This window comes from Pristiophorus japonicus, chromosome 3, assembly GCF_044704955.1.
Source record: "Pristiophorus japonicus isolate sPriJap1 chromosome 3, sPriJap1.hap1, whole genome shotgun sequence".
NCBI lineage: Eukaryota > Metazoa > Chordata > Chondrichthyes > Pristiophoridae > Pristiophorus > Pristiophorus japonicus.
In genome coordinates, this window is record NC_091979.1 from 59,229,643 (window position 1) to 59,255,855 (window position 26,213).

The 26,213-nt window shown below is 45.2% G+C and overlaps 1 protein-coding gene across 1 annotated transcript in view; it reads left to right on the plus strand.

Moving 5' to 3' along the window:
- LOC139253819 (low-density lipoprotein receptor-related protein 1-like) overlaps positions 1-26,213 on the plus strand; it is a 2,398,725-nt gene that overhangs the window by 887,567 nt on the left and 1,484,945 nt on the right. The window contains exon 9 of the mRNA XM_070873585.1: positions 21,723-21,945. Within this exon, the coding sequence (XP_070729686.1) occupies positions 21,723-21,945 (223 nt within the window). The remainder of the gene's footprint in view (positions 1-21,722; positions 21,946-26,213) is intronic.

Consider the following 26,213-nt stretch of genomic DNA (forward strand, 5'->3'; position numbering starts at 1 on the left):
GGTCCGCGTTGCGGAATTGGAGCTGAGGGTGGATTTACTCTGGAGCATCCACGATGCTGAGAATGACGTGAGTAGCACGTGTAGCGAGTTGGTCTCACCGCAGGTGAAGGGTCCACAGCCAGCTAGAGAATGGAAGACCAGCAGGAAGAGCAGTGCAAGGAAGGTAGTGCAGGGGTCACCTGCGGTCATCCCCCTGTAAAACAGATACACTGCTTTGAGTACTGTTGAGGGAGATGACTCATCAGGGGAGGGCAGCAGCAGCCAAGTTCATGGCATCGTGGCTGGCTCTGCTGCACAGGAGGGCAGGAAAAAGAGTGGGAGAGCAATAGTGATAGGGGATTCAATGGTAAGGGGAATAGATAGGCGTTTCTGCGGTCACAACCGAGACTCAAGGATGGTATGTTGCCTCCCTGGTGCAAGGGTCAAGGATGTCTCGGAGCAGGTGCAGGACATTCTGAAAAGGGAGGTTAACAGCCAGTTGTCGTGGTGCACATTGGTACCAACGATATAGGTAAAAAAAGGGATGAGGTCCTACAAGATGAATTTAAGGAGCTAGGAGCTAAATTTAAAAAGTAGGACCTCAAAAGTAGAAATCTCAGGATTGCTATCAGTGCCACGAGCTAGTCAGAGTAGGAATCGCAGGATAGCTCAGATGAATACATGGCTTGAGCAGTGGTGCAGCAGGGAGGGATTCAAATTCCTGGGGCATTGGAACCGGTTCTGGGGGAGGTGGGACCAGTACAAACCGGACGGTCTGCACCTGGGCAGGACCGGAACCAATGTTCTAGGGGGAGGGTTTGCTAGTGCTGTTGGGGAGGAGTTAAACTAATATGGCAGGGGGATGGGAACCAATGCAGGGAGACAGAGGGAAACAAAATGGAGACAAAATTAAAAGACAGAAAGGAGATGAGTAAAAGTGGAGGGCAGAGAAACCCAAGGCAAAAAACAAAAAGGGCCACTATACAGCAAAATTCTAAAGGGTCAAAGTGCAATAAAAAGGCAAGCATGAAAGCTCGGTGCCTCAATGCAAGGAGTATTCGGAACCCAGGAGAGGGCTCTCTGCTAGTTAGAGTGGGTGAGAGCTCAGATGAACAGGACCTCAAGAAAGAATGCAAAAGGCAGGAGGCAACAGAGCAGAGTAGCACTGGGGTAAGTGTAAACCACAAGGTGATAGGAAGGGACAATATGTATGAATATAAAGGGACTGCAGGAGGGGTCAAAATTAAAAATCATGGTTTAAAAACTAGTATTAAAACACTCTGCATAAACGCACGCAGCATTCGAAATAAAGTAAATGAGTTGATGGCACAAATCATTACAAATGGGTATGATTTGGTGGCCATTACAGAAATGTGGTTGCAGGGGGGCCAAGACTTGGAATTAAACATACAGGGATATCTGACAATTCGGAAAAATAGACAAGAAGGGAAAGGAGATGGGATAGCTCTGTTAATAAAGGATGATATCAGGGCAGTTGTGAGAGATGATATTGGCTCTAATGAACAAAATGTTGAATCATTGTGGGTGGAGATTAGAGATAGTAAGGGGAAAAAGTCACTGGTGGGCGTAGTTTATAGGCCCCCAGATAATAACTTCATGGTGGGGCGGGCAATAATCAAGGGAATAATGGAGGCATGTGAAAAAGGAACGGCAGTAATCATGGGGGATTTTAACCTACATATCGATTGGTCAAATCAAATCGCATGGGGTAGCCTTGAGGAGGAATTCATAGAATGCATACGGGATTGTTTCTTAGAACAGTATGTTACAGAACCTACTGGGGAGCAAGCTATCTTAGATCTCGTCCTGTGTAATGAGACAGGAATAATAAACGACCTCCTAGTAAAAGATCCTCTCGGAATGAGTGATCACAGTATGGTTGAATTTGTAATACAGATTGAGGGTGAGGAAATAGTGCCTCAAACAAGCGTACTATGCTTAAATAAAGGGGACTACAGTGGGATGAGGGCAGAGTTGGCTAATGTAGACTGGAAACACAGACTAAACGGTGGCACAATTGAGGAACAGTGGAGGACTTTTAAGGAGCTCTTTCATCGTACTCAACAAAAATATATTCCAGTGAAAAAGAAGGGCGGTAAGTTAAGGGATAACCAACCGTGGATAACCAAGGAAATAAAGGAGAGTATCAAATTAAAAACCAATGCATATAAAGTGGCCAAGGTTAGTGGGAAACTAGAAGATTGGGAAAATTTTAAACGACAGCAAAGAATGACTAAGAAAGCAATAAAGAAAGGAAAGATAGATTACGAAAGTAAACTTGCGCAAAAACAGAAAAACAGATAGTAAAAGCTTTTACCGATGTATAAAATGGAAAACAGTGACTAAAGTAAACCCTTAGAAGATGAGAAGGGGGATTTAATAATGGGAAATGTGGAAATGGCTGAGACCGTAAACAATTATTTTGCTTCGGTCTTCACAGTGGAAGACACAAAAACCATGCTAAAAATTGCTGGTCACGGGAATGTGGGAAGGGAGGACCTTGAGATAATCACTTTCACTGGGGTGGGTAGTGCTGGACAGGCTAATGGGACTCAAGGTAGACAAGTCCCCTGGTTCTGATGAAATGCATAATAGGGTATTAAAAGAAATGACGGAAGTTGCAGCAGATGCATTCGTTATAATCTACCAAAATTCTCTGGACTCTGGGGAGGTACCAGCGGATTGGAAAGCAGCTAATGTAACGCCTCTGTTTAAAAAAGGGGGCAGACAAAAGGCAGGCAACTATAGGCCGGTTAGCGGGGAAAATGCTTCAAGCTATCATAAAGGAAGAAATAGCGGGACATCTAGATAGGAATAGTGCAATGAAACAGACGCAACATTGATTCATGAAGGGAAAATCGCGTTTAACTAATTTACTGGAATTCTTTGAGGATATAATGAGCATGGTGGATAGAGGTGTACCGATGGATGTGGTGTATTTAGATTTCCAGAAGGCATTCGATAAGGTGCCACACAAAAGGTTACTGCAGAAGATAAAAGTACGTGGAGTCAGAGGAAATGTATTAGCATGGATCGAGAATTGGCTGGTGAACAGAAAGCAGAGAGTCGGGATAAATGGGTCCTTTTCCGATTGGAAATCGGTGGTTAGTGGTGTGCCACAGGGATTGGTGCTGGGACCACAACTGTTTACACTATACATAGATGACCTGGAAGAGGGGACAGAGTGTAGTGTAACAAAATTTGCAGATAACACAAAGATTAGTGGGGAAGCGGGTTGTGTAGAGGACACAGAGAGGCTGCAAAGAGATTTAGATAGGTTAAGCGAATGGGCTAAGGTTTGGCAGATGGAATACAATGTCAGAAAATGTGAGATCACCTACCTTGGAAAAAAAAACAGTATAAGGGAATATTATTTGAATGGGGAGAAATTACAACATGCTGCGGTGCAGAGGGACCTGGGGGTCCTTGTGCATGAAACTCTTTTAGAGTCTGCCTGCAAAAACATAAAACATTAAATCGTGCCACCCAACCTGGGTGACACACCAGACATTTACAAGGCCCTTTTTTTCCTTTTTTTGTTTTTTTTTGAGTTTTTCTTTTTTTTCTTTTTTTTTGGGCACTAAAATCACAATTTTCCAGTGCCCCCTAAAAAAAAAGGGAAGGCAACACTAAAAGCACCGGCATTTAAAAAACAAATTAAACTTTAAAACGTAAAATCAAATTAAAATTTGGTTGCCGGGCGTGATGATGCACTCCAGTCCCTCCGGTGCCTACCTCTCGCGGAAGGCCGCGAGCGTACCGGTGGACACCGCGTGCTCCATCTCCAAGGACACCCTGGACCGGATGTAAGAGCGGAAGAGAGGCAGGCAGTCAGGTTGAACGACCCCCTCGACCGCCCGCTGCCTGGACCGGCTGATGGCACCCTTGGCCGTGCCCAGGAGCAGTCCTACGAGGAGGCCTTCGGACCTACCCGCTCCCCTCCGCACAGGGTGCCCAAAGATCAGGAGAGTGGGACTGAAGTGCAGCCAGAATTTCAGGAGCAGCCCCTTCAAATAATAAAACAGGGGCTGCAACCTTGTGCATTCCATAAAAACATGGAACACGGACTCTTCCAGACCGCAGAAATTGCAGGCGGCCTGGGAGTCCGTGAACCGGCTTAAAAATTTGTTGCACGGCACTGCTCCGTGCACCACCCTCCAGGCCAAGTCCCCGATGGATAGTGGGAGGACCCCTGCGTAGAGTGCCCTCCATCGGGGACCCCCGTCTCCTCCGGACGGCAAGATGGTACGCCATGGCGTGTCCGGACGGCCGGCGAGGATGGCAAAGTTGAGAGTGTGCAGGAGCAGCCCGTACAGGAAACCCCTCCGCGCGGAACTGAAAGGCACGGAGGGGATTTCCCCAAGGCGGCTCAAGTTGTGAGGCGCCGGCCCCCGAGGGAGGTTCCGGGGTTTGGCGCCGATGAGGAATTCCGTCCGGACGGGGGTCAGTTCGGACGGGATCTCCCCACGTGCTTGAGCCTCCTCGATGCACCTAACGGAGTCAGGGCCCAGAGCTGTTTTTAGCGACTCGATGGCATCGGCCGCGTGGTGGACGTTGGCAGAATCCTTGTGCATGAAACTCTTTTGAGTTTACCTGCAAAAACATAAATATTAAAACCATGCCACCCGACCTGGGTGACACAGCAGACATTTTCAAGGCCTTTTTTTTTTTTTTTTGGTTTTTTTTCGGGTGCTAAAATCAAATTTTTCCAGTGCCCCCTATAAAAGGGGAGGGGGACACTAAAAGCACCGGCAATTAAAACAAATTAAACTTTAAAACGTAAAATTAAATTAAAATTTGGTTGCCGGGCGTGATGATGCACTCCAGTCCCTCCGGTGCCCACCTCTCGCGGAAGGCCGCGAGCGTACCGGTGGACACCGCGTGCTCCATCTCCAAGGACACCCTGGACCGGATGTAAGAGCGGAAGAGAGGCAGGCAGTTAGGTTGAACGACCCCCTCGACCGCCCGCTGCCTGGACCGGCTGATGGCACCCTTGGCCGTGCCCAGGAGCAGTCCTACGAGGAGGCCTTCGGACCTACCCGCTCCCCTCCGCACAGGGTGCCCAAAGATCAGGAGAGTGGGACTGAAGTGCAGCCAGAATTTCAGGAGCAGCCCCTTCAAATAATAAAACAGGGGCTGCAACCTTGTGCATTCCATAAAAACATGGAACACGGACTCTTCCAAACCGCAGAAATTGCAGGCGGCCTGGGAGTCCATGAACCGGCTTAAAAATTTGTTGCACGGCACTGCTCCGTGCACCACCCTCCAGGCCAAGTCCCCGATGAATAGTGGGAGGACCCCTGCGTAGAGTGCCCTCCATCGGGGACCCCCGCCTCCTCCGGACGGCAAGATGGTACGCCATGGCGTGTCCGGACGGCCGGCGAGGATGGCAAAGTTGAGGGTGTGCAGGAGCAGCCCGTACAGGAAACCCCTCCGCGCGGAACTGAAAAGCACGGAGGGGATTTCCCCGAGGCGGGTCAAGTTGTGAGGCGCCGGCCCCCGAGGGAGGTTCCGGGGTTTGGCGCCGATGAGGAATTGCGTCCGGACGGGGGTCAGTTCGGACGGGATCTCCCCACGTGCTTGAGCCTCCTCGATGCACCTAACGGAGTCAGGGCCCAGAGCTGTTTTTAGCGACTCGATGGCATCGGCCGCGTGGTGGACGTTGGCAGAATCCTTGTGCATGAATCCCAAAAAATAAGTTTGCAGGTGCAGTAGGTAATCAGGAAGGCGAATGGAATGTTGGCCTTCATTGCGAGAGGAATGGAGTACAAAAGCAGGGAGGTCCTGCTGCAACTGTATAGGGTATTGGTGAGGCCGCACCTGGAGCACTGCGTGCAGTTTTGGTCACCTTACTTAAGGAAGGATATACTAGCTTTGGAGGGGGTACAGAGATGATTCACTAGGCTGATTTCGGAGATGAGAGGGTTTCCTTATGATGATAGATTGAGTAGACTGGGTCTTTACTTGTTGGAGTTCAGAAGGATGAGGGGTGTTCTTTTCGAAACATTTAAAATAATGAAAGGGATAGACAATATAGAGGCAGAGAGGTTGTTTCCACTGGTCGGGGAGACTAGAACTAGGGGGCACAGCCTCAAAATACGGGGGAGCCAATTTAAAACCGAGTTGAGAAGGAATTTCTTCTCCCAGAGGGTTGTGAATCTGTGGAATTTTCTGCCCAAGGAAGCAGTTGAGGCTAGCTCATTGAATGTATTCAAATCACAGATAGATAGATTTTTAACCAATAAGGGAATTAAGTGTTATGGGGAGCGGGCGGGTAAGTGGAGCTGAGTCCACGGCCAGATCAGCCACGATCTTGTTGAATGGCGGAGCAGGCTCGAGGGGCTAGATGACCTACTCCTGTTCCTAATCCTTATGTTCTTATGTTCTTATGAACGACCGCAGCTCCGTCATGTTCTGTGGTCTCGGCGGGTTCTTGATAGCCTCCGTCTTGGCGTCAGTGGATCTGATGCAGTCTGCTGCGCTTCTTCTCCCTAAGAACTCGACCTCTGGCGCCAGAAAAACACACTTCGAGCGTTTCAACCTGAGTCCCACACGATCTCACCAACTTAGAACCTCTTCCAGGTTCTGCAAATGTTCGATGGTTTCCCGAACTGTGATCAATATTTCATCCTGGGAAACCATGGTGCGTGGAACTAACTTTAGCAGACCCTCCATGTTCCTTTGAAAAATAGCCGCGGACGATCGAATCCCAAACGGGCATCTATTGTAGATGAACAGACCTTCATGCGTGTTGATGCAGATGAGGCCTTTCGAAGATTCCGTCAGCTCCTGCGCCATGTAGTCTGAGGTCCAACTTGGTGAATGTCTTCCCTCCTGCCAGCATCACAAATAGGTCGTCTGCCTTGTGTAGCAGGTACTGGTCCCGCAGCGAAAAATGGTTCATCATTACTTTATAGTCCCCACAAATTGTGACCATGCCATCGCCCTTGAGAACCAAAACAATTGGACTGGCCCACTCGTTGAACACAACCGGCACGATGATGCCCTCTCGTTACAGCCTGTCCAGCTCGATCTGCACTTTCTATCTGCATCATGTATGGTGCCGCACGTGCCTTGTGGTGGATGGGTTGTGAGCCGGGAACCAAGTGGATCTGCACCTTCGCCCCAGAGAAATTTCCGATGTCTGGCACAAACAACGATGGGAATTTGCTTAAAACCTGGGCACATAAGGCATCGTCGATGGACGAAAACGCTTGGATGTCATCCCAGTTCCAGCGGATTTTTCCCAGCCAGCTTCTGCCGAACAGTGTGGGGCCTTCTCCTGGTATAATCCTTAGTGGTAGTTCGTGCACCGCTCCATCATAGGAGACTTTTATTGCTGCACTGCCAATTACAGAGATCAGCTCTTTAGTGTAAGTTCTCAGCTTGGTATGAATAGAGCTCAGCTTGGGCCTTTGTGCCTTGTTGCACCACAGCCTTTCGAAGGTCTCTTTGCTCAATATCGACTGACTCGCAGCCATGACCAATTCCATGGTTACTGGAATTCCGTTCAGTTCAACTTTTAACATGATCGGTGGACATTTTGTGGTGAAGGTGTGTACCCCGTATACTTCTGCCTCCTCGGATCGAGCCTCTAGTTCAGTTTGATTCGCCATGGATCAGTCTTCCTCAGCAATGTGGTGGTTTGCAGGGTTTGCAGCTCGTCTGCACATTCGTTGGAGATGTCCCATTGTTCCACAGTCTTTGCACGCATGGTGTTTGAAGCGGCATTGAAGGGCTCGATGATCACCTCCGCAGTGCCAACAAGGTGTTATTTGCCTCGCATTCACACTTGATGGCGGACTCTGAGACATCTGAGGTCGTGCAGCTGCAGGTGTGTACATTCTGCCATGTGCATTCCTGCCTGAAAATGACATTACTTTGTGTATAGTACTTGCCGATGCATCTTTATGCTGTGAAATTTGTTTGGTGTTATCGCTGGTGGACATAAATGCCTGGGCTTATCGTTATGGCTTTGCTCAGGTTTGGTGTTTCAACAGTCAATAGTTTGCAAAGGATAACCTCATGGCCAATGCCAAGCACAAAAAATGTTCGAAGCATTTGCTCCAGGAATCCACCGAATTCGCAATGTCCTGCAAGGCGCCTTAGTTCGACGATGTAGCTTGCCACTTCCTGGCCTTCAGACAGCTGACATGTATAACATCAATATCTTGCCATCAAAACGCTCTCCTTCGGATTTAGGTGCTCCCGGACCAACGTACACAGTTCTTCATACGATTTGGTTGTTGGTTTCACCGGAGCAAGAAGATTCTTCATGAGCCCATATGTTGTTGCCCCGCAGATAGTGAGGAGGATCGCCCTTCGTTTGGCAGCATTCTCATTCCCTTCCAGCTCGTTGGCCACAAAGAATTGGTCAAGTCGCTCTATGAAGGCTTCCCAATTGTCAACTTCTGAGAATTTCTTCAGGATACAAACAATTCTGTGCATTTCCGCGTGATTGTTTGTTATCTATTACTCATCGCCAGTTTTTATGTCTCAAATAAAGCAATGTGACTGAGTACTGTAGACTTGAGTAAGTGTGACCTTAGTCTCTTTATTCTGACTCCAGAGTGCTGGCACTGCATGGGAGGCCTGCTTATATGCAGTGCTCCCAAAGGATGCTGAGATCCCGTGGGACTCCAACAGATGCGCCCTCTGGTAGCAGTAGAATGCTGGTTACAAGCTGTTGCATACATAACAGTTAGGATGTTAATTGTTTCAGCTTTGTGTTATCTTTAATACATTTGTAATTGTCTCCTTTCGAGGTGCAATCATGTTTATCATTGCTCAAGGCATGTTTTATGGCAATAAGAACCCCGCTAAATAAGCATGATTGGTGGCAACATTATACAGCAGCATGTAACCTTCGTGATTCATTCCTTACTTTAGCAGTGACAGCGAAGTTTTGCAGTATACTACATACCGGGGCTGAAATTCAGGGTCCGGCTTAGGCCCGTCACCGCCATTTTGTGGCGGCCATGCGGCAAAATCGAGTGGCAACCGCATTGCAGTCCATTGGCCGCCACGATCCAAATTCATCTTGGGGATTTTTTGGGTGCTCCCCACTTCCATCCTGCTGCTGCCGACCACCCCAAGTGCATCATCAAAGTGCGTGCCGCCGCTTTCCCACACCTCCATCCCACTCCACGCGAAATTCACCGAAGAAAATCTTTGATCCGCCGCGCGGTGCCCCCGACAGCTTTTCCTGTCGGTGCACCTTGTATTCTGTGTGTGAGCCATAGCAGAGTGGTTGCCTTTCAAGGGGAAGAGCACACTGCCGTGGCCGCCGTGTTTTTTTTTTTGCCCGCACGACATCCCGATTGGCCGTACAATTCTGGCCCCAGGTTCGGCCGGGCCACCAACAGGCAACCTGGCACCCCTCTTGGGTGCCAGACCGCTGGCCCGGCCTAAACCCTTCCTAGTGGCCCAGTGTCTGAGCCGAAAAAATTGTTGATTCTCTCCCCTTTAAATGAGGGGAGAGATGTGGTGATGCACACATGCACTGATGTCACCACCGCTCCGCTGCAGAGTGACAGCGGCGGAGACTCATTCCCGCCCCAACATCCGACCCTCATCAGCACTTACTGCCGCACTTCCGCCCCCATTATGACCGACTTCCGGTCTGCTCGAAAAAAAATGACAAAGACCTGAATATCAATCAAGAATCGACCTTTTCCAAGACGGCGGTAAAAATACTTAAAATATCATAACTGCGCAAGCTTCTGGCAGGCCGAAATTTTGGCCCCATAGCGTAGTGACTGGGTCAAATTCCTGGCAGACCCTACCTAACAGCACTTGGGAGCACCTTCACCTGAAGTGGTTCAAGAAGGCAGTTCACCACTACCTTCTCCAGGGCATCTAGGGATAGGCAATGATTACCAGCAATTCCAATGACTCCCAGATTCTGAGAATGAATAAAAAGCAGCACCAATGTGCTGGTAAAAGAGTTGCAAATGTAATTACCGAGTGTGTTTCTTCAGGGCTGTACATCATGCCTTCTCTCAACACAACTCCTCCTACCTCAGCAGAAGTGGCATTTTACCATTACTTATCACTTAAAATCATTTTTTTTTAAATGAACCAAAAAATGTTGTGTCATTCTTTCCAAAGATTTTGGAGTAGTTTGCTTGGATCTTTATTTCTCAGTTCATATCAGACCTGGAAAAAAATGGCATCTCTCCGCTTGTGCCCCGAGTAACCCTTTCTTCATCAGGGTATTGCATTAATTCCAGCATGTAGATACATATTCAAATGAGCATATTAACGTTAATTAGGTGACTAATTAGCTCTGTACATCATACTACTGAATAGAACTCATATTTTATGCTAGACCACTTGGTCGCACTGTTACTGACAATATTAATGATACTAATCAAATGTTGCCCTTTATTGTGTTGTGCATAATTTTTGAGGTGAAAAAGGCTTCATGGTCAAGAGATTTACTATATATGTAATTAAATCTCAGGTTTATGAGTGATATTTTTACACATATCTAATACAAATTTACTTTTATTGCTGCAACTATCTGTGGTGTAGACATAAACAGTAATAAAGATATATATAGTAATTCAATAGAAATCAAACCAATATCAGTTTAACATGTTTATGTTCCCTATTCGAATTGGTGACAACATTGTTTGTTTACCCCTATTGTGTTGCATTTCCTAACATAATATTAAAAATTAATAACTCATCATAAACAAACATGAAAAGATCAAATCTTTACTTTGCCCCAGCAGTGAAAACACAATTTGGAAAAGTCTGCAGTGATCTCTTGCATCACAGTAAGGCAGCATTTGTGGAAATATTATCTGATTAAAGATAAAATGGGCACTAAGAATAAGACAGCATAATAAAGGAGAGAAAACCTTTAGTCTGTAAATCATATTGTTTGGGGGAAACATTGCTGTGGACTGGGAAAGGAAGCATAATTCGTTATATAGTATTGAATGTTCCCTGGCCTATTCTCACAATTGGAAAAATTGAACATGACCCAGTTTCTTTACTATTGTACTACATTCCCTTCAGTTAACATCTTAAAGCCCAAGTAATTAGTTCCCTGCAGCATTCCTGTGCTCGTGCTTTGATCTGAACTTTGTCCTGCCTATCTTACTCAATGATTACTGGTCACCACATCTTGGGAAAATCATACAATTTTTGCTAAGTAAAAGTATTTGAATAGCAACATCAAGTCCCTTTCCTTTTTACTCAAGTAGTGAATGTGGAACAAATTGGAGTAAAACTCATGAAATTATCGCCAACAACAACAACTTGTATTTATATAGCTCCATTAACAAAATAAACCATCCCACGGCATTTATTTATACTCCTTAAAAGCAATGGAAAGAGAGTGGAGCACTGGGATTAGTTTTGCATTGCTCTAACAAAAAGCACTGCACAGATACAATGGGCCGAATAGTGTATGCAGTAAACTACAATTGTACTGTGAAATTGATCCACATCTTCCAAAGTGAATTTGCTAAATTCAGTCTCTGAAACAGCTTCAAACTGTGTATCAATGCTAACTGCAGGGTCTGATCGATTTTAGTGCAGTTAAAAATCTAAAAAATGTTGCCAAGTAAAAGTATTTGAAAGCAACATCAAGTCCCTTTCTTTTTAACTCAAGTAGTGCATGTGGAACAATAGGGACTGAGTGTAACGTAGCCAAGTTTTCTGATGATATAAAGATGGGAGGAAAAGCAATTTGTGAGGAGGACACAAAAAATCTGCAAAAGGACATAGACAGGCTAAGTGAGTAGGCAAAAATTTGGCAGATGGAGTATAATGTTGGTAAGTGTGAGGTCATTCACTTTGGCAGAAAAAAATCAAAGAGCAAGTTATTATTTAAATGGAGAAAAATTGCAAAGTGATGCAGTACAGCGGTACCTAGGGGTACTTGTGCGGGAAACGCAAAAGGATAGTATGCAGGTGCAGCAAGTGATCAGGAAGGCCAATGGAATCTTGGCCTTTATTGCAAAGGGGATGGAGTATAAAAGCAGGGAAGTCTTGCTACAGCTATATAAGGTATTGGTGAGGCTACACCTGGAATACTGCGTGCAGTTTTAGTTTCCATATTTACGAAAGGATATACATGCTTTGAGGTAGTTCAGAGAAGGTTCACTAGGTTGATTCGGGGGATGAGGGGATTGACTTATGAGGAAAGGTTGAGTAGGTTGGGCCTCTATTCATTGGAATTCAGAAGAATTGAGAGGTGATCTTATCGAAACGTATAAGATTATGAGGGGGCTTGACAAGGTGGATGCAGAGAGGATGTTTCCACTGATAGAAGAGACTAGAACTAGAGGGCATGATTTTAGAATAAGGGGCTGCCCATTTAAAACAGAGATGAGGAGAAATTTCTTCTCTCAGAGAGTTGTAAATCTGTGGAATTCGCTGCCTCAGAGGTGTGGAAGCTGGGATATTAAATAAATTTGAGACAGAAATGGACAGTTTCTTAAACGATAAGGGGATAAGGGGTTATGGGGAGCGGGCATGGAAGTGGAGCTGAGTCCATGATCAGATCAGCCATGATCTTATTGAATGGCGGAATAGGCGTGAGGGGCTGTATGGCCTACTCCTGTTCCTATTCGGATGGTCTGCACCAGGGCAGGACCAGAACCAATGTCCGAGGGGCAGTGTTTGCTAGTGCTGTTGGGTAGGGTTTAAACTAATATGGCGAGGGAAGGGAATCTATGTAGGGAGACAGATGGAAGTTAAATGGGGGCAGAAGCAAAAGGTAGAAAGGAGATAAAGAAAGGTGGACAGCAGAGAAATCAAAGGCAAAAATAAAAAAGGGCCATTTTACAACATAATTCTAAGAGGACAAAGAGTGTTAAAAAAACAAGACTGAAGGCTGTGTGTATCAATGCGAGGAGCATTCGTAATGAAGTGGATGAATGAACATCGCGATAGCTGTTAACAGATATGATATAATTGGGATCATGGAGACATGGCTCCAGGGTGACCAAGGCTGGGAACTCAACATCCACGGATATTCAATATTCAGGAAGGATAGACAGAAAGGTAAAGGAGGTGGGGTAGCGTTGTTGGTTAAAGAGGCGATTAACGCAATAGTAAAGAAGGACATTAGCTTGAATGATGTGGAATCTGTATGGGTAGAGCTGCAGAACACCAAAGGGCAGAAAATGCTAGTGGGAGTTGTGTACAGACCAGCAAACAGTAGTAGTGAGATTGGGGATGGCATGAAACAGGAAATTAGGGATGCGTGCATTAAAGGTTATCATGGGTGACTTTAATCGACATATAGATTGGGCTAACCAAACTGGTAGCAACACGGTGGAGGAGGATTTCCTGGAGGTTTTCTAGACCAATATGTCGAGGAACCAACTAGAGAGCTGGCCATCCTAGACTGGGTCTTGTGTAAATAGAGAGGATTAATTAGCAATCTTGTTGTGCGAGGCCTCTTGGGGAAGAGTGACCATAATATGGTAGAATTCTTCATTAAGATGGAGAGTGACATTGTTAATTCAGAGACTAGTGTCCTGAACTTAAAGAAAGGTAACTTCAATGGTATGAGATGTGAATTCGCTAGGCTACACTGGCAAATGATACTTAAAGGGTAGACGGTGGATAGGCAATGGCAGATATTTAAAGATCACAAGGATTAACTTCAACAATTGTACATCCCTGTGTGGCATAAAAATAAAATGGGGAAGGTGGCTCAACTGTGGCTAACAAGGGAAATTAGGGAAAGTGTTAAATCCAAGGAAGTGGCATATAAATTGGCCAGAAAAAGCAGCAAACTTGAGGACTGGGAGAAATTTAGAATTCAGCAGAGGAGGACAAAGGGTTTAAGTAGGAGGGGGAAAATAGCGTATGAGAGTAAGCTTGCAGGGAACATAAAAACTGACTGCAAAAGCTTCTTTAGCTATGTGAAGAGAAAACGATTAGTGAAGACAAGTGTAGGTCCCTTGCAGTCAGAATCAGGTGCATTGATAAGGGGAACAAAGAAATGGCAGACCAATTGAACAAATACTTTGGTTCTGTCTTCATTAAGGAAGACACAAATAACCTTCCATAAATACAAGTGGACCCAGGATCTAGCGAGAAGGAGGAACTGAAGGAAATCCTTATTAGTCAGGAAATTGTGTTTGTGAAATTGATGGGATTCAAGGCTGATAAATCCCCAGGGCCCAATAGTCTGCATCTCTGAGTACTTAAGGAAGTGGCCCTAGAAATAGTGGACGCATTCATGGTCATTTTCCAACATTCTATAGACTCTGGATCAGTTCCTATGGATTGGAGGTAGCTACTCTAAACCCACTTTATAAAAAACGAGGGAGAGAGAAAACAAGGAATTATAGACTGGTTAGCCTGACATCGGGAAGATGTCAGAATCAATCATTAAGGATGAAATAGCAATGCATTTGGAAAGCAATGACAGGATCGGTCCAAGTCAGCATGGATTTATGATTGGGAAATCATGCTTGACAAATCTTCTAGAATTTTTTGAGGATGTAACTAGTAGAGTGGACAAGGGAGAACCAGTGGAAGTGGTGTATTTGAACTTTCAATCTGCTTTTGACACGGTCCCACACAGGAGATTAGTGCGCAAAATTAAAGCACACGGTATTGGGGGTAATGTATTGACTTGGATAGAGAACTGGTTGGCAGACAGGAAGCAAAGAGTAGGAATAAACAGGTCATTTTCAGAATGGCAGGCAGTTACTTGTGGGGTACCGCAAGGTTCAGTACTGGGACCCCAGCTATTTACAATATTCATTAATGATTTGTACGAAGGAATTGAACGTAATATCTCCAAGTTTGCAGATGACACTAAGCTGGGGAGCAGTGTGAGTTGTGAGGAGGATGCTAAGAGTCTGCAGGGTGACTTGGACAGGTTAGGTGAGAGAGCAGATACATGGCAGATGCAGTATAATGTAGATAAGTGTGAGGTTATCCACTTTGGTGGCAAAAACAGGAAGGCAGAATATTATCTGAATGGTGACAGATTAGGAAAAGGGCAGGTGCAACAAGACCTGGGTGTCATGATATATCAGTCATTGAAAGTTGGCATGCAAGTACAGCAGGCGGTGAAGAAGACAAATGGCATGTTAGCCTTCATCGCGAGAGGATTTGAGTATAGGAGCAGGGAGGTCTTACTACAGTTGTACAGGGCCTTGGTGAGGCCACACCTTGAATAGTGTGTACAGTTTTGGTCTCGTAATCTGAGGAAGGACGTTCTTGCTATTGAAGGAGTGCAACGAAGGTTCACCAGACTAATTCCGGGGATGGCAGGACTGACATATGAAGAAAGACTGGATCGACTATGCTTATAGTCAGTGGAATTTAGAAGAATGAGAGGGGAACTCATAGAAACATATAAAATTCTGACATGATTGGACAGGTTAGATGCAGGAAGAATGTTCCCGATGTTGGGGAAGTCCAGAACCAGGGGTCACAGTCTAAGGATAAGGGGTAAGCCATTTAGGACCGAGATGAGGAAAAACTTCTTCACTCAGAGAGTTGTGAACCTATGGATTCTCTACTACAGAACGTTGTTGAGGCAAGTTCATTAGATATATTTAAAATGGATTAGATGTGGCCCTTATGGCTAAAGGGATCAAGGGGTATGGAGAGAAAGTAGGAATGGGGTACTGAAGTTACATGATCAGCCATGATCATATTGAATGTTAGTGCAGGCTCAAAGGGCTGAATGGCCTACTCCTGCACCTATTTTCTATGTTTCTATTTCTTATGTTCTTATTAAAAATTGACCTCAGTGTTTTAGCACCTCTGAAAGTAATTGGTAATAACTAAAAGTCTTCAAGATGCAATCCAGTAATCTGCATTCACTGGTCGCCTCCAGTGCTGAATCCACCAAAGTTTGCATAGTTAGTAACCTGGCACATAATTTGGCAGGGTTAGGCGGACAAAGAACTCTGTTACTAATGGGCTTCAACTAACAACAACTATATTTATACAGCGTCTTTAACATAGTAAAACATCCCAAGGCGCTTCACAGGAGTATTTTAAGACAACAAATTTGGCACTGAGTCACGTAAGGAGGAATTAGGGCAGATGACCAAAAGCTTGGTGAAAGGTAGGTTTTAAGGAGCATCTTAACAAATGAAGGAGAGTTGGAGAGGTTGAGGGAGGGAATTCCAGAGCTCAAGGCCTAGGCAGCAGAAGGCATGGATACCAATGGTTGTGTGATTTTATTCGGGGATGCTCAAGAGAACAGAATTAGAGGAGCATAGATAGCTTGGGGGGTTGTGGGGCTGGAGGAGACGATAGAGATAGGGAGGGGTGAGGCCATGGAGGGATTTGAAGACAGGATGAGAATTTTGAAATCGAGGCATTGCTTAACCGGGAGCCAATGTAGGTCAATTTAAATGCCAAGATTAAATAATTACATTACATTTAAGCATCCTAATCATATGTTTATATTCTTCAACAAAAGAATAGATGAGATTTGCTCCTTTATTGATTTGTTATATTTAAAGACTGTTCTCTAATGATATTGTTTTCGTTGAAAAGAGATTTACTTATACTAAAGGGCAGATTTTTATTTGGGGTGGGAATCATGTGTGTGGGGCTGAGGCAGATGGCAAACCACCCAAACATCAGGATTGACAGCTGGCGACTGGCAGGTGAGAGCGCGACATTGGGTGTCTCTGGCTCGCGGGTAAATGGTTGGACGGGTGTAGGATCGGGAGGGTCGCGTGATTAGGGTAGGAAGCCTAGAGCAGGGGAGGCCAGAGGTATCCTTGTCCACTCCATCTCCTCCTCGCCCCACAAGGAATCTAAAACAATAAATAAAAAACACTTACCTTTTTGGGCCTCTTCTTGGCCCAGCTCCTCTTTCCAGTAAGTTGGCCTGGTGGAGAAGACACTACAGCTTTCTCTGGTAAAAATGGCAAGCGTGTCCTGATGATGTAATTGGAGGCTGATTTGCATATTTAAAGACGAACCCATTAGCCATTAGTGAGAAAAAAAATGTTACTGCCTCACACAACCCTTAAAACATAATTACAATGGGCTGGTGAACATGGCAAGGAGAGATAACAAACCTGGGAAAGTGGAACACTAAGGGGGTCAAAATTTGGTTGCTAATGCTTGCTGATAACGCCAGTGTTCGGTGTTAACTAGGAGTTAGGCAGTTAGGAGTGGCGCTGGGTGCTGTTCACGCCTGACACAAAATACAATGGTTATTTTTTAACTTCCCGCCGACTAACGCCATGGAAATCATGATGTCAGTCGATGTGTAATGTCTCCTTGGCGCTCTTATTGCCACATTCACTGTTGCCACCTCACTTAATGGCTGGCGTTGATGATGCCAGAAAAAGTTGGAGTCCACAAGGCGGAGAAACTAATCCAGGACATTATTTAAAAGGAGTTGCAGCTGGGGCTCAGAGGTCTCACTCAGTGCTGTGTTTGATGCTCACACAGAGAGTAGGGTGTTGGCGTCATACTGCGGTTGATTCATCAGATTGACTCCTAGAATCTCAGACATACTGGGTTCCATATTGGGAACATATGAAATTTAAATTTCGCTGTGAGCGCTGCCAAATGAGGTGGAAGACTAAGAGCCTCAGCCAAGGAGGGTGCAGCATAACACTGCAGTGGTTGGAGGGGCTGCTCGTCAGAGACTCATCGCTCATCAATTCCAATGAATGACTCTTAACGTGAATGACCAGCCTCTGCACGTGGGCATTAACTCAACACATCACTACACACCCTGCAGCCCTCCAACTTTAATAATCAGTGCATCATCATGTGAACAATCCAAACTTGGTTTATTGCAAACATACCCACAAAACCCCTTCAAACATTCTCATAGACATCCAAGTGCAACCATTGACATCAGTTCATTTTGTAACAAGGTAGCCATCTCTGGTGAGTACCAAACAATTGTTGCATCATTCATCAAAGTGCAACAATTTACATGAGCTCACATTGCAACAACCTAGCCATCTCTGTTGACTATCAAGCAAGTGTTTGGTGCATCATACAAGTGCAACTTGTTTTAGAAGCTCATATCTTTACAAAGTCAGCATATGTGGCCACCTTCCCACAGGTCTTTACTTTGTCTAAAAGAGGGCTTTATCACCCCTTCCCTTCTAACCCCTCCCACGCCAACTGCTCCTCCTCAATAGGGCCTCAGGGCCTTCAGCAAGGTTGGTAGTCAGTTTCTGACTTGGATCCACAGCCACACATGATGGTCTAGCAGGGAATCCCTGACCAGCTCGGACCCTGGAAGACCCGGCTACGGACTGCATTACCTCAGCAAGGGTGGAAGCACACTGTTGAGGATGGGGTGCGGAGAGCGGCAGCTGCGAAGGTAGAATTATGTCATCGTGAGAAACTACATCACGGTCCAATTGGCCCAACAGGCTGATACTCCCCTGGGGCAGAGCATCATCATCTTTAGAAATCTGCGTGAGGTCAGGTTCTTGCCCTGGTTTGGCAAGGTTAGATCTCCGTTAAACTGATGGGGCCCCAGACCAGATGGCAGCAGTCAGTGCATCCATTGAATCTATTTGCCTCTGCATCAAGAGTGTCTGCGACTGCAGTACACCAGAGAGCTGTCTCAGGATACCACGCACTGTTGTCATTTGAGTATGGAGTCCTAGAATAGCATCGGCCTGGTGCTCAATGGCCACCTCAACATCAACCATAGCCCATGTCACCATGTCTGGGACCCCCATATTCACTGTTTGCATCCAGCATCCATTGGTGTCTACCAAGAATGTGCTCAGTGGGCTGCTGAGAGGCATGAGCAATAGTTAAGGTGGACTGGTCCATTCTCACAGCTAGTGCATTGAGACTCTGGGGCACGCTTGCTATTGCTCCCAGCAGATCGCTGTGCAACTGCAGGGTTTGTCTTGTGACAACCTCAAGGTCGGGCTCATCATCTGAGTGCTGCTGAGCATCACTCAGGCGTGCATTCACCCTCCGGGGAGCTGGCCCCTGGGCTTCCCCTCCCCCGTGGCTTTGCTGGAGGCCACTGGGTGCAGGAGCACCATCCAGTTCTGCCTACCCCACAACCTCTGTGGCAACAGTGCTGCTGGTCTCACTATCAGACAGCACAGCCTCCTGCATGAGGTCGAAGGATGTGTCCTTCTCCTCGTCCTCTTCGCCATTGCCACCACCCATGAAAGGCACCCAAGAAGGCCCCAGTGGACCTAGCTGATCATCTGAAAGCATAAACACAGGACAGAGCTTACCTGCAGGGGAGGAAGCCAAGAGCGGAAAATGCATTTGTAAATGTTAGTCTCATGGAAATAGCTGCAAGTTGAAGGTGTGAGGGTAAATTGGCCTGAAGGTCACTGCAAAGGAACTCAACATACCATCACTGTCCCGAGGGTGGTTGGCCGCACCCTCTGCCATCCAAGGCAGCTGTCCATTCCTCCAATGGATGCCCATCAGGGCAGCTGTCCTTTCCTCCAACAGACTGAGCACATGGAGGTCTAGCATCCGTCCACCAGTCCGCATTTGCTCCCGTCGGTTGAGTGCAAGCTTCGACCGTAACATTAAAGAGAAAGTTGGAGTTAGAGGTCTTTTATCAGTGTGTCCCAAGTGCCTCACATATTTTAGTACATTTTACTCTATGACAGTCTTCATAGTTCAATGTAAGTACCATTCGCTGAATGGACTTGCTTTGGCAATGGTTGGATTAGGGTGCCAGGACCTAACAGTAATGGGAAGGATACCGTTTTTGAGAAGCATATGATGACTCAAGAGTCAACATAATGAGGGGTGTGTCTGCAGAACTGAGTACCAAGGTTAACACCGCATGCAGGACCTTGCAGTGGGTGAGGCTGCAAATGGGAATCTTTATTGTGGGCTCACTCATTTAGAGCATGGATTACCAAACACTGCATTGAGCAGAGATTACACATTGAGGTCAGAGCATAGAAAGTTGTTGTTTGAAATTAAAGATACTCACCCCCACCATCCACGTCAGGTCGTTGCACTTTTTTCGACATTGCATTGCTGTGCTTATCACCGTGTCACTCACAGACACTTGATCTGCAATTTCCCTCCATAGCCTTCGCTATGTTTGGGGTTGTTGTCTTCTCCCAGCCTTTGTCCTCAGCACCTGCTGATGCCTCTCCAGGACATCAAGGAGTGCATCCACTGCGGTGTCCATAATCCGATGGTCATGCTGATGAGCTGCTGCTGCCAGGTCTGCTATGCTCACCCTCTGAGTGAGTACGTTGGAAGCGAATATACCCACGAGGCGTTGAGGGGCCCAATCAACACCTCAATTCAATCCAGGTTGTGCCACTATGTCTGTGACGCAGCTCCAAATACTGCCTAACTCCCGGATGGTGAGCCCACGCTTAACGGTCCATTAGTGCAGCATAGCACCTCCAGGTAAGTGTGCAACACCATGATTTTACACTGCTATCAATTCTTTAGGTACCAACACTAAATTTCGCGTTTGGGGAGCGCGCCTGAAGCGAAGTGTTTAAAATTTCTCTCATGCGGTGACACCACCTCAAAAATGGAGATAACGAATTTCGACCCCAAGATGTTTGAAAATTGATTCCATCACCACCCATGTCAATCAGTAGTATAACCTTACCTATTGGTAGGCTTACTGTTGCATGTGAAGAATGCTTGAATAGATCATGCTCAGAACTCAGGGCATTTAAATTTGTGATTTGTAGTCAAAAAAGGCATATGAACCAATGAAAAGTAAAGGGAATTTGGATTCAAACTGGGAAGATTGAGTTCAGGAACTGGAAACTCGAGAGATGTTGGTTGATAAATTAGATTGAGCCGATTTACAGGTGTAAAACGAAAGCCTGATGGTCCAAAATGGTGGGTAGCCTGCATGCATTCAATCCACGATGGATGTGTGCCACCCACCATATTGGTAAGGTTTGCTCCATAGGCATCCAGGGTGCATGCAAATGCAAATGGGGAGCCTAATGCCGATTTCAGGTCCCTTTGCTAAATTGGACTGCGAATGACTGTGGCAAGCGCTGTGCAAGCTGCAGTTAGTTTCTTCAAGTGCTCAGTGGCCAAACCAGCAGTCCTCAAAGGGATTGCTGGAGGCTGTCACTGAAAAGATATATTGAACATTTTTCATATAGCCTATTGGGGAGTGTTGGGGAGCAGAGTGCTCCTCCCTGTTCCACATTAAAACCTGCTGCTCACCACCCCTCCTCCTAATTGCTTCCCCAAACCCCCCCCACCCCCGCCGCCCCCACTCCCTGCACTCTCTTGAGGCCCATTATCATGCTGCTCACCTCGTGACTGTCTATCTGCCTCTAGGGAGGCAAATGACGTCTACAGCGCACCGGTATTATGCTAATGAGTGCGGCAGACCACTTTGCTATTGTCCTTGTCGCCAACTTCATTAGGTGCATGCAGCTCGCACAAGCAGTGGGTTTGTACCCTTGATTTAGGGCGATCAAATTTCTATGCAATTGTTTCCCCAACTATGCATTAGTTGGTTGTAAGTATTTTACATTCAGCATCAAACTTTGAAGAAGTGAAACTTTGCTGATGGGCAGATTGTTTTACTGTCATTGATCTCCTATAATGGCAAGTAGAAGCCAGCTGGTTAATACATAAAAAAAAAGCCTGTACCATTAAAACTAAGATTACACCACAGTTTACAATGTGTATTTTCAACCCTTTTTGCCACCCAAGATCATAATTAAAATGATTATGTGTGATTTTGAGATCGTAATGTCTGCAGAAATGTTCATACTCCATTCATGGTCGCTACTTTTTTTTGACAGAAAACTGTTCTTCACTGACTACGGGGATGTTGCCAAGATTGAAAAATGTGACATGGATGGTCAAAGCAGATCCAGAATAGTGGACAGTAAAATAGAACAACCATATGCCATCACACTTGACCTGGTAGCCAAATTGGTCTACTGGACAGATGTTTATCTCGATTATATTGAAGTGGTAGATTACGAGGGAAGAAACAGACATACAATTATTCACGGACGTGATGTGAGTACCCATATCTTTATGCTGACTTTTTTTTTGCAAAAGAAAAATTAATCTCTTGAATGTGACTGATAAAACTAAAACTACTTTGTATTAATAAACATAGTCTGCTTAAGTGATCTCTGATCAGATTAACTCGATTTAGTACTTATTTAAACTGCTTTAATCCTATATTATTAAGAACTTATCTAGATTTATGAGTCTGCTACCAGACTACAGAAGGTGGATTTAATATCATAAATGCTGCATGTCATTCTCCCAGTATCCAAATTCAAAGAACAGCGAAGCAGCTTAAATGACTTTATAATTAGTGCAACATACTCTGCAAGCAAAAGATTTAACATTATGCAGATGAAATGTGTTTTGATGACAATTGTTTGATGACAAACCCCAATTTCTAGCTTTGCTTCTCTGCCATTTAAATAGTTTTTTGCTCACCCATTCATCTGGGTCCGTTCAAATATATTTTAATAGATTTCCAAAAGAACCTTATCCTTTATTCATGTGAAGCATAATCACCTTTGCCCTGTATTGTCTAATGAGTCTGGAGGTCCTAAGTGAAATCTATTCAAGCAGCCTTACTCCAATTCCCAGTGATCATCAGCACACAGCACAAACCTGCCCTTCTGTTCTTCATGAACTGATAAGCAACAGCTCTATTATGAATCTGCCATGATCGCAAACTGCTTTGATAGTCATGTCAATGGGGTGTTTGTGCCGACTGTGAACTCATGAACTCGGTGGCAATCTGAATGTAAATCTGTCAGATTCAACAAAGCTGCCTTCCAGGGAAGGCCTGGTGTTCCTGGATGTTGACCTTTGTGAATCTGGTTGATGTACATTGGGGCTGCAGTCAACTCATGCTTTTGGAACTGGCAGACACAAATAACCCAATCACATCTGTGTGAAAGCAGTTTAAATTATACTATTTTAAACTGCAGAACTTAAGAACAAAAGAATTTGGAGCAAGAGTAGGCCATATGGCCCCTCAAGCCTGCTCCGCCATTTAGTAAGTCCTCAACTCCACTTTCCCACCCGTTCCCTATTGTGATATCTTCTTTTCAATATCATAAACACACGGGGGCTGAAAATGCCCCTTACCTTAAGGTCTATTACTGCCAGAAAGTGGCAGTCACGCTGTGGAGTGCAATGGCTCCTGATTTCTCGCGCAATGGCCGTCATTTTTTTAAATTACGCTCCTGCGGTATCCTGGCAGTGACCTGCTCACGCCCACCCCACCGCTCCATTGCTGCCGATCCGTCCTAAGTGCATCATAAGAACGCACACCGCCGATGTTTTCCCCTCCCACCCCCGATGGCAAAATTCCGCCAAAAAATCTTGCTCCCACCTAGTGGCGCCAAAAGCTGCTTTTCTCTGCCGGTTCAGTGAGGCTGCAGTCCTTGTAAAAAGGTGGTGCAGCTCCCATTAAAGTGAAGGACCTACTGCCGCTGCCACCATGTTTTTTTTTTGTCGGCCGACTGCCGTGTTGGGCCGTCAATTATGCCCCCGGGTTTGGCCAGGCTGCCAACAGGCCATTGGCCTGACCAAAACCCTCCCTGTGGCCCAGTGGGTCAAACTTAAACAATCACGCAGGCTCTCCCCTTTAACTGATTAGGAGAACCGTGGTGGCGTGCCGCCGTGATGACATCGTCGGTGCCGTGATGACATAGTCAGCACTACGCTGATGACTGACAGCGATGGTCACTCCACCCACCCCCAACTTCCGCCCCCTAGAGTACGAACGTCCTGCGTATCCTCCCCCATTATGGCTTACTTCCGGTCCACCGAAAAAACCCGCCAAAGAGCAGAATTTCGCTCAAGAGGCCACTGCATCCACTGCACTGGTAAAATCACCAGAAACAGGGTAGGTGCACCTCGTTTCCAGCAATGGGCAATTTTGGCCCAACAGACTACAAAATTGCTCTACTGAAAACTTGTCAGGTGACCTGGTCACATGACCCTTTTATTATTATGCTCCAGTAGTTGCATTACCACAGTAGTCCACTCGGTGGAGCAGTAGTCCACTTGGTGGAGCTATATTACACTTTTCCCTCCAGTAGAGCAATTTTGGACTTATTTTCCATATTTACAAATCAAACTTAACCACTTGTTTTCTGTTTCGAAGAGGATACCTTCGCTCTTGAACAGAACTTTCCAAACATGGTTTCGAATTTAGACTCATTCTAGGCTGATCCTTAGGGCATTGTTTTTCTCTAAGGGTAACCCTTGATTTACAATTGAACTCTTTACAAGTTCAGACTGTTTGTCTGCCTGACTTGGACTCAAACTTAAATTCTGACTTTCTCTTGGACTTGTTTTTAATACATATGATGTAGGATTTGTTCCTCGTACTCTGCTTGTAATAAGACTATCTGACTCATCAGAAATAATCGAATCATCCAACATTCAACTCCTTCCACATCTGTCGGTAAAATATGAACAACATGACCAAACCTAACCTTTCCATGATCAGACATCTTGACCAAATATGTGCGAGGACCACATATCCTCACTACTCTTCGTGGTAACCATTTATGGTGTGGGTTCTAACCTCTCACCTTCTGATTTAATTTCACAATTCTCTCTTTTATTCTACCTCCATCATGATTCTCTTTCTGTCTTAATTGTTTCTCTTCTACGGACTGTGCCAAGTTTGGCTTTAACAACAAGAACCTGGTTCATGGCTGTTATTTAAGAAACAACCCTGCTGGTGTTCTATCAGTAGTTGCATGAGGAGTATTATTATAAGTAATTCAAAAATTTGCCACTTTGTAATCCAACGACAACTGCCGTTTTCTTGGATTTTGATCCAACATTTGCTTGATGAGGACACGTTTTACAATTAGTACTGTGCGCTCTGCTGCACCATTTGAAGCAGGGTGGTATGGTGGAACCTTGGTATGTTTCACATTGTTTCTGCTCATGAACTGTGCAAATTCTTCTGAACAAAATTGCAGCCCGTTATCAGACACAATTTCGTCTGGGAGGCCATATGAAGAAAACAATCTTCGGAAATTGTTTTGTGTTTTACTTGTTGTTATTATCCATGTTGGAAACACCTCTAACCAAAGCACCCCCAGGTCTCTTTGTTCTTATACCCCCGTTAAAATTGTACCATTTAGCTTGTATTTTCTCTCCTCATTTATCCTCTCAAAATGTATTGCTCACACTTCTGTGATGAATTTCATCTGCCATGTGCCCAACACCAACGTTAAACTGACAGTTGCCAAGTTAATATTAACAAAATATTATAATGGTAACCACAACCAATGCAGCACAATAAACTTAATAACTTAAGTAATTGCTGTTTTGATTAAAATATATTTCAGTATTTTCAGATCCTTTCTTCAGCAAACCTTCCTCTGCTTATTATAATGTGAACAGAATCTCTCTTTCATCTGTATCCTGTTTTCACTCTATCTTCTTTTACATGTTACTGTTGGCTTTTTCTCTTACTAACTTCTTCACAGTTGACTATTTCAAACACTTCGGATTAAATTCATTCTCCTATTAAATCTGCTTAGTTATATCCAAAACGGATAAATGTGCAGGTTACTGGTCAAGAACTGGTTGTGAGACTAATTGGCAGCTCTTTCAAAGAGCCAGCATAAACACGATGGACTGAATGCCCCCTTCTGTGCTGCATGATTCTATGATTCTAATAAATCATCCAATTAAATTACATACTCAGATGGGGCAGTACTGTTAATTAAGCATTCAAATCACCTTCAAAACCCATTTTGATCACCTAGAATCACGCAAGACAGGACAAATCCATTTGGCCCATCAACGGCTCTTTCAAAAAGCTCTCCAGTTAGTCTCACACCCCCGCTCTTTCCCCATATCCCTGCAATTTTTTCTCCTTCAAGTATTTATCCAATTCCCTTTTGAAAGCTACGAATGAATCTGTATCCACAACCCTATCAGGCAGTGCATTCCAAATCCTGACCACTTGTTGAGTAAAACAATTTTTACTCACATCGCCTCTGGTTCTTTTACCAATCACCTTAAATCTGTGCCCTCTGGTTATCTACCCGTCAGCCATTGGAAATAGTTTACTCTATCTAAACCCTTTGTGATTTTAAACACCTCTAACAAATCTACTCAAGGTGAAAAACCCCAGATTCTCCAGTCTATCCACGTAACTGGACTCCCTCCTCCATGGAACCGTCATAGTAAACCTCTTTTCCATACCCTCTCCAAAGTCTTCACATCCTTCCTAAAGTGTGGTGCCTGAAATTGGATACAACACTCCAGCTGGTGCCAAGTTA